Source organism: Catharus ustulatus, chromosome 8 (assembly GCF_009819885.2).
Source record: "Catharus ustulatus isolate bCatUst1 chromosome 8, bCatUst1.pri.v2, whole genome shotgun sequence".
NCBI classification, from domain to species: domain Eukaryota; kingdom Metazoa; phylum Chordata; class Aves; order Passeriformes; family Turdidae; genus Catharus; species Catharus ustulatus.
The window spans coordinates 3,557,460-3,568,749 of NC_046228.1; the positions used below are offsets into that span (position 1 = coordinate 3,557,460).

The 11,290-nt window shown below is 48.9% G+C and overlaps 1 protein-coding gene across 1 annotated transcript; it reads right to left on the bottom strand.

Moving 5' to 3' along the window:
- Window positions 1-5,868: 5,868 nt before the first annotated feature.
- On the bottom strand, window positions 5,869-8,578 carry LOC116999375 (PHD finger protein 7-like). The gene is made up of 8 exons (XM_033066011.1): window positions 8,566-8,578; window positions 7,886-7,977; window positions 7,706-7,795; window positions 7,352-7,476; window positions 6,850-7,116; window positions 6,541-6,654; window positions 6,276-6,370; window positions 5,869-6,134 (listed from the first exon to the last, which is right to left on the bottom strand). Exons 1-8 carry the CDS (start codon window positions 8,576-8,578, stop codon window positions 5,869-5,871), a joined length of 1,062 nt encoding a protein of 353 aa, XP_032921902.1.
- Window positions 8,579-11,290: the final 2,712 nt, after the last annotated feature.

An 11,290-nucleotide genomic window follows, 5' to 3' on the forward strand; every position in this document is an offset into this window, starting at 1 on the left:
AATTCCAAGGCTGGCAAGGATGAAGGACATGCTCAGGTCTGTTCCCCTGCCCCAACTCTGTTTCTAATAGACAAAAGGGGCTGGAGGGCAGAAGATTGCAGTCTGTGCTTTAGTGCTTCCTTGTCCTTGCTGTCACCAAATTTCCTGCCATGTGTGTGCCACTGTGCCCTTCAGGCCACAGAGCATTATTTTTCTTCTCTCCAACAGCCATCTACATACCTAAAGTTTGTGGTTGCTTCTCTTCTTACTCTTTTCTGGTTAAAATTATCTTTTTTATTTTCTCAAGAGGTGCTGTTCTCTAGAGGCCCTTGCTGTTCTGCAATTCCCTGCTCCCCCATGCTCTCACCAATGCTGGGAAGAGCCAGCAAAGTTGCCATGGTTTGGGTGCTGTCCTGTAGTTTATGTCCAATATTGTGGAGGATTTGGTTTTTTTTGTGGAAACTGTTCTGAAGTGCAGTTTTGAGTCTGTTGTCCCTGTTTGTTTGTGTAATAAACAAGAATTGTGTATAAAACTCTGTGACTTGTTTCAGTCATTTGCACTCTCAGAGAGTGTTTGTTTGCTGATGATGAATTGAGCTCAGATCTTACCCAACCCACTTCCTGGTTGCAGTTTTAAAAGGCCAAGGCTTCAGAACTTGAGAATTTTTTCTTCTTCTCTGGCACACCATTGTTGAATCTTTGTACTTTTAATTGGTGTTTGAATTGCTTCATGAGTCCAATTTTTTAGCAAGCTTATGAAAATGAGAGTGTGTGTAGCCTTTCCCAAGACAAGTCATCCTAAATTGCCTTTATTTAATGGTGGGGTAATTGAGTTTTCTGGTTTAACCTAAAAGCTCTCTGGCCCTCTTAAGTAAGCAAGGACCAGACACACAGCAGACACAGGGTTTTGATGGTTTTGTTTATTACAGTTCAATGCCACAACAAGTACAAAAATACATGTATTATTTCAGCAGTGAGGACAGAACCAGGAACATCGCTTCAGAGACACAAAACCTGTCACCAGCTAACCTGCACTTCAGAAATAAAAACCTAAAAGCCATGCTGGCAGCTGTTTGTGGGTTAGAAGGTGGAGCTGGTGGCCAAAGGGAATGTCATAGCTCCTCTCCTTCTTCTGTGCAAAGTGACAACACGATAGGCTATCAAAGCTCACCTGCCTTTGGAAAGATGTGTCTGTTTTGGGGGGTTGCTATATCATGGAAAGTGGTTTTTGTGTCTTCTGGCAATCCTAAAGTGGGATTTGGCCAGTTGTCAGTGACACTGTTTAAAGCTCTCAAACACTGCTGCTTGTATAACTAACGTGCTTGTAAAACCTGTCTGTGCTTTTGTTGTCTGGGATCTTAATTAGCCTTAGAAAATTTCTCCAGGGCTTTTATTCCCAAAAATATGTCGGCAGCTAAAATGCCCTTACCCACTGAGTGCCAGAAATCCACTGCTCTGGGGTTTGTTCCTGTTCCACTGATTGCTCAAGTGGAGGTAGCTCAGCCAAGGGCTGGTGCTGAGCAAATTTTAATTTGAAGGAGGCCAAACTGAAAATAATGTACAAATTAGTGTAATACACATGCTGAAATGTGCAAAGAAAATAATGTTTCATGAAATGAGTTCAGTTTTTGCACCATGGCTTTGTAGACAGTGAAAAAGTGAGAAGTGCAGTTTCAGAGAATGCCCTTTCAGAACCTTCCTAGTTCATATTTTTTCTAAATTTACATTAGGTAGAGATGCAAGTGTGGAAAGGGCATTATTTTTTCTGCAGTAATTGAAATTTATTTTAAAAATGGTAGTTGAAAGAGCTCTGTATTGCCTATCCAGAGAGCTTAGCTTTTTTTAGCAAGAGCTGTACAGCAATAAAACTTTTTAAAGGCACAAATATGTATCTGCAGAAAGTTTCCTTAAGGATTTGGCTGTAAAGGCTTAATCTGTCTCCATCATATCACTTGCACATATTTTTGTGAAGTAGCTTGTGATGTTTCTTTAAATCAGGAATATGAAATGCTTTTCTAAATGAATAGTGACCCTGCCTCCAGTGCTGTGCAAACACACAGAGGTAATCCAAGCACCCCAGAGCCAAACCAGCATTCCTGGGGCACCCAGGGCAGCCCTTGGCTTCACTGGGAGCTTTGTTTGTGGAAATAATGCCCAATTGTGCTGGCACCTGTGCACTTTGGCAAGGGAAAAGCGCGTGGGTTTTGGCATGAAATCATTAAATATATATACTGGCATAAAAAGAAGAAATGACACTGTTTGTGGGTAAATGTAAACCAAGATTTAAGGGGACCATGTGGAACATTGGGAGGCAAGAATGACACAGTGAATGGGGAGATGGGAAAACATACAGTGCAGGATTTCCCTTTTTTCCTCCTTCCTGCTGGCAGTCTTAGGAATCATGCCTGTGACATTGTCCTTGACCTGAGTTCTTTTCAGCTACAAAACCCATTTGTGTCATCAGACAGTATTTCCTAAAGTTAAATAATCTATTTTGATAATTTTAATAGGATCCAAGTGCCTGGCGGTCATGACTGTTTAAAGAGCTGCACATCTTGAACCTGTTAGAATTTTCCACGACGAAACAATCCCTGTTCTGTTTGTTTTCTAACAACAGTGTTGGGGAGATGAGTTAAGCAGAAAAGCAGGCCTTAGTTATTTCTTTGTTCTTCTTAATTTTGTTTTGTCTGCATCTGCTTCTTCATCTTTTCCACGCTTCCAGCAGCAGGTGGAGCCAGAAGCTCGGCTTTAAACTCAGAGTTTAGTGGTGGGTGGAGAGTTTTTGGGGTTTGGGAACTCCTGGGGGCTTGCTTTTGGGCTTCATTAACACCAAGATGTGACATGAGCTTCAGTCTCAGCTCTGGGTGCTGTCTCAGTGCTTAACTTGTGCTGTGCACTCCTGGGGCTGATCTTGAGTGAAGGGGTTGTTTGAAGAATTCCTGTACCTCTAATGTGGCAAATACCCGGCAATTCTAACTGATAGGGACGTAGGGATGGCTGAGAGGTGAAAAAAATGGTTTTCCTTCTCATGTCACTGAAGTAGGGCAAATGAGAAGGTGGAGATTTGAGACAAAATTTAATTTGGGAACTGCTTTCCCTGGACCTCTGTCGTGTTTCCATCCTGCATGTGAGGCTTAAGCTCTTGGAGCTGCTGTACTTGTGCAGTGAAAAGAGGTGTTTTGCTGAACATTCCCTCAGCAGAAAAAGCAGGCAAAGAAAATAATGATACTGGATTAAAAATCCCTTATAGTAGCCTGGTGGGAAGTTCATGAAGCTTCTGTGTTGAGTATCACTTGTAAGGGGTCTTGAGAGTCACCAAATGTTTGAAAGTGGTGAGTTTCATGGAGTCATTGGGGTTGTAAAAGACCTGTAAGATATCAAATCCAACCTTACTGCTTTGCCTGTCAAACACAGGGCAGTTATTGGGGCCCTTGCAGTGGGATTGCTCAGGGCCCAAGGAGGAGCAGCTGACTTAGGGTTGGAATGCTCTGGTGTTTTTAATTTCCAGTTGAAGTTGTTGTGCCTTTGGTTTCATCCTTGAGGCAGCCCAGCGTGCTGAATGTGTGCAGATAAAAGGTGACCATCAGGAATCCTCTTCAGTTGTTGTTTCCCTTGAAGCTTTCTGTCCCTCTGCTCGGGCTTGCTTGGAGAAATCTGAGCAGAGATTGTGCTGTCTGGAAAATCCCCAGGCTGTTATCGGCACTAGTCCAAACAAATATGGGTAGAAAGCAACTCCTACTCACTGCTGTAGAAAATCCCAGTAATCTGTGATGATTGAGGCTGCGGAGAAAGCCCCTCGAGAGTACTGACCCTTGGCACAATGTGCAAACCAAGCAAAGGGCTGGACCTTGGGTGAACTCCCAGACCTTCCCTGAGTCTGACACATGGGGGACCTAATCCTCAAACGAATACAGTCACTGGGAAGAGCTGTGAAATGAGAAAGGGGAGTAATTACCCCCTAAACACTCAGTTCCTGTGTCTGCCATAGATATTTCCAGCAGACACTGCCTCGGGTGAGCTGTGCTGCAGCCTGGTTTTGTGGAAGGAATAAAAACCATGGCTCAAATTGGCAGTCCTGGGAGGAATGCCAATGGTGTACATTCCATCTGGCTCTTGTTGGCAAGAGGCCAGTGCCTGGAAAATGAAGTATTTGGCCATTTAGGGCTGTGCTGAAGGAGCTTGGGCTCACTTGGATGTGGTGAAAGTTTTCAAGTAATTTTCCTTTAGAAATTACGGTAAGGCTGAGGGAGAACATACCCATGAGTGCTTCCCAACATGCACCTGTGTTGGGACAAGAACTTCTCTTTTCCAGCATTCCATCCAGTTTTTCATCTTTTACCCTTAACTATCATTGAATATGAATCACTTGATCTTTTAAAACTATTTCTGTTAATGTGTTAATAGAACAGAAACATTAATTTCCACCCTGATGGAGGCAGGAAAGCTGAGGAAATCACAAAACCCATTCAGTGATCGCTGTTAGATGAAAATCCTGCTGGACTTTGTGCCCCTGCAACCAGGCTGAATGTTTGTAGGGAAGGCTCTGTGTGTGCATGGACCAGAGCCATGTAATTGGGACGTTTTGTATTGTCTGGGCTGCAGTGGATGCCAGGCAGTTGCTGTACGGACACAGCTGTGGCCTTGCTGATACAGTCCTTCATTTCTCCCTGTCATCTACAGGAACAGTTACTTCATATCAAGGCTAAAGGGAGTGTGAGAAAAGCACTGATATTTGCATGCAGTGCAGTGTCAGCTAAAGAGTTCAGACTGGACCTTAGGAAAGCACAAAAATGAAAACAAGATTAAAGCAGGGTGAGGTGGGTGTTCCTGTGCAGCTCTTGCACTCAGAGCAGAACATACCTACATCATTAAAGACATAGGTAACAACAGAGTGGCCTCTCCAAGCACAGCTGCTTCTTACTAGTGAAGGAACTATTGAAAGAACATAATTTTGGATGGCCTGTATGGATGTGTGGTGGCAGTGCAGCTTGAGTGTTGGCCACCAAAGTGGCCTCAGACAGCCCTGACACTGTGTGGAAGTGTTGGCGCCACTTTAATCAGCGCTCTGAGCCAGCCCATTGTGGCAAGGGCCAGAGCTGCACTCACTTTGCCACTAGCTCCATGCCTAGAGAGGGTCACACTCTGGGAACTGGCAGCCTTAGAGCTATGGCTCCATGGCCTTTTGGCTGACAGATTGCGTTGGAAGGAGGCAAGGATGAGTGGGAGAGGTCTTTTGTGTAGGATTTAAAAAGGATTTATTACTTTGGGGAATCCGCGGTGCAAAAGACAAAGATGGTGAAGGTGCAACAACTTAAGTATGGGGGAGGTTCAAGGGGAAGGTACAAATTCTTAGTGAATTGGAGAAATTGGGAGGAGGGGTAAAGGGTAGGGTTTACAAAGGCGTGGTGTTATGAGCAAGGTAGTGGGGGAAGCTGGGTCACATGGACTAATGAGATGTCCAGTTTTAGGGCATTTCCAAAGAGAAATGCCAGGCAGGGGGCTGGCACGAAGCAGGATTGACAGGTAGTTTGGGATAGATTGACAAGGTGGGTGGGAGGGTGTAATTTTGGATTAAGCCATGAACTTGGGCAATAAGAGAACATACCATTAACAAGAAACACACTGCAACAGAGTTCTGCCCTTTAGGGTCACTGACAGCAGCTTCTCAGGGCTGGCAAGGCCTGAATTGAGGGCAAAGTGGCCTCAGCCAGCCCTGAGAGCGCCTGTGTGGAAGTGCTGGGGCCACTCTCATGGCTCTGAGCCGCGCACTGTCCATCCTGCGGCGCCTGGCGGGTGGGCCGTGCCATACCCCCGAGCCATTGTCCTGCCCCGTTTGAAGCCCTGCCGAGGGCGAGAGGAAGAGCTGCTGGTCCTGAGGGGATGGCTGCCCTAGGGCAGCTGTGATGGTGCCTTGGTGGAGGTGCTGGGCTTGCTGGTGTGAGCCCTGTGGGCTGGCCCGTCCTCCATCCTGCGGCGTTTTGCGGGAGGCCTGTACGTTGTGCGGGATGGGATTTCTTCCTCAGGGTAGCGCCGCTTGACGGCCTGCCGAGGGCTGATGGAGCAGCTACTCCTCAGGAGCAACGAGCCCTGGGACAGTGCTGACAGCACTTGTCTGGAAGTTGTGGGGCTCACAAGCTCTGCTTTGCCAGTGGAACCTGCAGAGAGGGGCAGCAGGATGGAGAGGCCGGTGTGATAACCAGAGCCCTCCTGGAGCCAAGCTGTGTGCCCAAGGCCCTGCTGCCAGGAGCAGCCTGGCCCTGTCCCCGTGTCATGGCCACAAACGCTTTGTTGCCTACCAGAGTCAGTGCCAGCACAGGTGTTGCACTCCCAGGTGTACTTGCCATTGCCCAAAGAGGGGCAGTGTCGGTGGGTGCCCCGGGCAGCGCAGGAGCTGCACAACCACAGCTGCCAGGGTCTGGAGGAGCAGAGGAGATACTGGCTGTGCAAAGTGCCAGAGCAAGGGATGGCCATGGCAGAGCCCTTGTTCTTAGTTGCTCATGCCCGAGTCTGTGGGGAGACAGATCCTGTTGTGATCCCAGCCTTGCTGCTTTGGCAGCTCACCCGTCTGCCTCGGCGTGCTCCCTGCCGCCTGGACACAGGCACGTGGCGGCATCGCAGCGGCCGTGCCTCTGCTGTGAGGGTCCAGCCTCCTGGTCGCTCTGCCATGGTGGTGGGCTGCCAGAGAACGAGGGGGAAGAGTTGAGGCCAGCTGAGCCAGCATCAGGCAGATCCCGGCAGTCACTGCTCCTCTGCCTGTCCCGTTTGCAGCTCCTCACTGGAACTGAGGACAAGAGGCACAGGCCAGAATCCTGCCAGGCTGGCACTGAGCTCGTGCCTGATTCCTTGTGAGCTGGGAGGGGAGAAGCCAACCTCTTGGAGAGTCGGATCCCCATGGTGAGCATTTCCATCATGAACAGCTCTTGGTTCAGGCAGCACGGGCATCGGAAGGCGATGCCGGAGTGCAGAGCCAGTCTCTGGATGCAGTGCCGGTGGAAGCGGGTGTCTTGGCACGCGGGACACCCCATGGTTTTGTAGGAGATTCTGTCTTCCACGGTGTCCAGGCAGATGCTGCAGGTGTTGTCCTGGCTGGGAAGTGGGTGCAGTGCCTGCTGTGGGCGGTGCTCCCAGCAGAAGGACCTGTGAGGAAGGTGGGAGAGGCAAGGGGTGAAGGAAGTGCAGAGTCTTTGGGCTGTGATGGCGATGTGGGTGCAGGAGCTGTGAGGGAGCCCCAGCCCCTGTGTGGGTTCTGCCCCCGACTGTGTCAGGTTGCTGGCAGCTGTCCCTGTGTTCTCCTCGCTTGCATGGCCATTGCTGAGGGAAAGGACTTGGAGATGAACAGGGAGGCTCTGAGGTGAGGCTGGGCAGGCCTTACCTGTAGGTCCCGAAATACTGGGTGATGCATTCGCCGTCTGGGGCGCAGGGCAGGTGGAAGGTGCGGGGGCAGCTGGTCTCACAGCAGGTGATGCTAGCTCCCATCTTGCAGCAGATGAAGCAGCTCTGGAAAGAGCACAGCAGCCCCCTGAGTGTCAGGACTTGGGCTTTGAGGCCAGTCTGCGTCTCCAGACAGGGAGTGGGATGTGGGCAGTGCCAGCTCAGATCCCCCAAAGCCGTCTGTGCCTGAGGCTCCTGTGTGTGCTGGATCTGGGGCTTCTTTGCTGGAGAACTGGAGGAGCTGTCAAAGGTTCTCGTGGTGCAAAGCTCCCTGCCCCTGCCAGGTGCCCCTCACCTTCTTGGCTGCTTCCCTGATGACGTGCTTGGTGTCCTCAAGGAGGAAGTGTCCAGTGTCCTCTTGTGGGAAAAGCCCAGTGGCGAAGATCTGCAAAGCAGGGGAGGCCAGGGGCTTGTTAGGTCAGGAGGGCAGGGCTGTGCTGGGCAGAAAGCTGGGGGGAGCTGCAAGAGAAGTCACCTGGCAGTAGGTGTGGACACAGAGCTGGGCCTTCACGCTCATGTTGCCACAGATGTCGGTGTCTGCCTGGGTCTGGTGGCAGAGCATGCACACTGGAGAGAGAGAGAGAGTGCCACAGGCATGATCACGTCTGTGGGGCTGGGCAAGTGTCCGTGCAGGATCAGTGCCAGGGCTCTGCTGGGACTGTGCTGTGCTGGCTGAAGGGCAGGGCAGGCACAGCCCTGTTGGGGAGCTCCTGCCTTGCCCTGGCATCGTTCTTGCCTCCTGGCTGGCTACCTGGAACCTCCTGTGCCAGTGAAGGGGAACTGTGGGGAGGGGGAGACTTGTGCTGTCACCTTTCTCCTTGGGGACAGTTTCTGGCTGTGCCATGTTGGATCCAGAAGAGGTTGATGGCGAGTGCCTGGAGTGTCTCTGTTGCAGCACTACTGGGATTTCTTCTCCTGACCCTTGTGCAGCAGGGCTGAGTGAAGAGAGGGATGGGTGTGAGCTGCATCAGAGGCACCAGAAGCCTCTGACTTACCCTCGTGCCTGAGCAGCCTTGGGAAGCTCCTCTGCAATCCTCTGCTCGGCTCTGGGGGTTGTGTTGATGCACAGCCACATTTCATGGCTGAGGCTGGGGTCATGATGTCACTGGGGGTACTGTGCCATGGTCAGCACCGATCTGTGAGCTCCCCCAGTACCGTCCTTAGCCATGGTGTCACAGTAGTGGCTGGTTTGGACTCCTGGCACTGAATGTTGTATTTGTGACCAAATGAACGTGGAGTGACATGTTGCAGAGCCCTGGCTGAGCAGCGAGTGCTGAGGCCTGTCCTGCTCCTGATCCCCAGCAGCAGGGACTCAGCTGTTGGCAAGGGACACAGGTGGGACAGCAGATCCCCCAGATGGCAGGGAGAGCCCAGAGCTGACAGCATGTCTGCTCAGCTGCACCCATGCAACTTGCTGTTGCTGCTCTGGGACTGGCAACTCATGGGACAGCTGGTTTGTGAGCCACCGAGGCATTTCATGACCTGCATGAGATGTTGTGATTTCTTTTGCTGATTAAAGTGTCTCAGCACACGTCCTATCAGCTCCTGTGCCAGCTCTAATATTAGTTGTAGCAGCATCCCTGCTCTGGTGCTGCTGGTCCCCAGAACAGGCTGAAGTGCTGGCACTGGGCCAGAGGCTGCTGGCTGTACTGGCTGTACTGGCCACTGGCCAGGCAGAGGCTGTGGTTGCAGGTATGTGAACATGTCCCAAGAACAGGACAGCAGATCCCCCAGATTCCATGGAGAGCCCACAGCTGGCAGCATGTCTGCTCAGCTGCACCAGTGCAAACTTAGTGCTGCTGTCACACTGGTGGCTCTCATACTCCTGGAGGTCAACTCTAGCCCTCATTTTTGCATACTGGGGCTTTAATGTGATTTTATCTTGGGGGATTGTACATGTGGAGCTCAGTATCATTGTCCCAGCAGTCCCAGGAGGCCTGGAGGCTGTGGCTTTGTTCCCTCTTTGGACATCTGAGATGTGCTGGGGAGCTGCATCTGTGTGCCCAGATGGCACCTGTGTCCTGGCCAAAGTTCCTGTTTCAAGTGAGAAAAGAGATTCAGTCACATGAAGGGGTAATGCCATCATACACACTTGTAATGTGGGAGACATACACAGAAACCCTCAAGCAGCTTCTTTTTCCCATTCCTCACCCCACTCTGAAAACACTTGTTTCTTGCAATGGTGATTCCATGGGGATAAGATTTATTCCTTTGCTATATAATCTCATTTTCCCCTCAAATCCTAAATTCCTGACCTGTTTACTGCTCCTGACCTATTTACTGGTCTGCTGAAAGCAGGGACTTCACATGCAGTGATCTGTCTGATTTATGTGCCACCTTGCAAGCATGCCTTTATAAGTCTGGCACTACACACTCAGATTTGGATGAGACCAGGTTTATTCTAGCACAAATTAATTAATCTGTGTTTTGAGTCTGTCTGACACAGTTCCATGGCTAGAAAAAAAAAGATACAGGGAAGATTGAGAAGTTTGAAAATCTGCGTTTCACAGCAAGCTCATGATCAGCACGGGTGATGAAATAGGCATGATTAAATAGCTTAGTCCTAGGTAACAGCAATGGGAACAATGATCCTTCATGTTATATTCAATTTCATCATTCCTTCCAATGAGATCTGGTGCAATTCCCAATATTTTCCTTTAGGAAATACAGAGTATAAATAAAACATTTTACTGTGTGGCAAAAGGCAACATCAGATTTTGTAAGAAGATGTAAGAAAGATTGTGTTTTGTAAAAAAGTGGGAGTGAATGTTCTGCTGTTAGTTTGTATTTATTCTTTCTCCAGGACAACTGGACTTCCCCAGGATGTTTTTGTTTCCCCAGCTCTTTCTGTGCCTCATCCGCTGAATTCTTCAAACCTCACTAAGAAGAAAATTTCCTTCATTACAACTTCATCACCTTTAATTTCTAAAAAGTCTGTCTAATTACACCCTTAAATACCTTGGGAGAGGCATCTCAGACATTCTTGAGGCTACCTGGGAGTAGTTTTGGGTGTGTTTTCCATGTCTGGGTAGCATCCAGGGGACTGCTTTTGCAGATGAATTGATGACAGGTTTTTGCCTGGGCACAGCAGGGATGGTGCAGTTCTGTCTGGGAAATCCCAAAATATTGAGTGAATGTGGCTGGCATTGTATTTCCTACCTTCAGACCCAGCAGTGTCAAGTTTTCTCAAAGCAAAGAGAGAACTTTTCTGTGTGTTCTCAACTCTACTCTTCCAAATCTATGAAAGACACTGGATGAAGGAGTATCCCAGGCTTTTTTGTTGTCTTAGGAAGTTGATCTGTTTGAGGCCACCTGATGACATTTTATTAAGCAGTGAACTGTTGGACATGGTTTTCCTAAGCCTGACAGAGGAAATCATAAGCACTCTATTAGACTGACTTACATTCCATTACCTGACACTCTTCCCCAGGTCAAACTTCTCTTTTAAACCAAATTTATTCCAAATATGATAATGACTTGCCCTATGGAAAGTTTCCCCCAACATAAGGCTTTTAAAGGCTTTGAAACAAACGTTTTTCTTCAGTATAGGAAAAATGTGGCCTTTACTGTAGACTGACATAACACAGTAGATATTGTATTTTTCCTGAGCTGGAGGTGTGTGTAGGGATAGGATGGCAGGGAGGGGTTATGGTTTCTTGGGTCTCTAGGGGAAAATCTGCTTTTTTTTTCCCCACTGTCTGCTCATCCCAGCTGGTTTGTATCACCTCCAGTGCTTTGCAAGGATTATTTATTTCTACTACTTGTAAACAATCTTCTTCCATGCAAATCTTCCCTCAAAATGCCCTTTTCTCTTTGCTTTATATACAGATTACTCAGCCCAGCATCCTCTCAGGCCTGGGATGCACTGGGACTGCAGCCT

Bases quoted from the DNA above. Each gene is read 5' to 3' on its own strand.
- LOC116999375 (XM_033066011.1), bottom strand. The intron at 7,477-7,705 runs GTGAGGGGCACC...TGCTCTTTCCAG, and splicing joins TCAGGGAAGCAGCCAAGAAG to AGCTGCTTCATCTGCTGCAA. The intron at 6,371-6,540 runs GTGAGCTGCCAA...GTGGTTGTGCAG, and splicing joins GAGCACGCCGAGGCAGACGG to CTCCTGCGCTGCCCGGGGCA.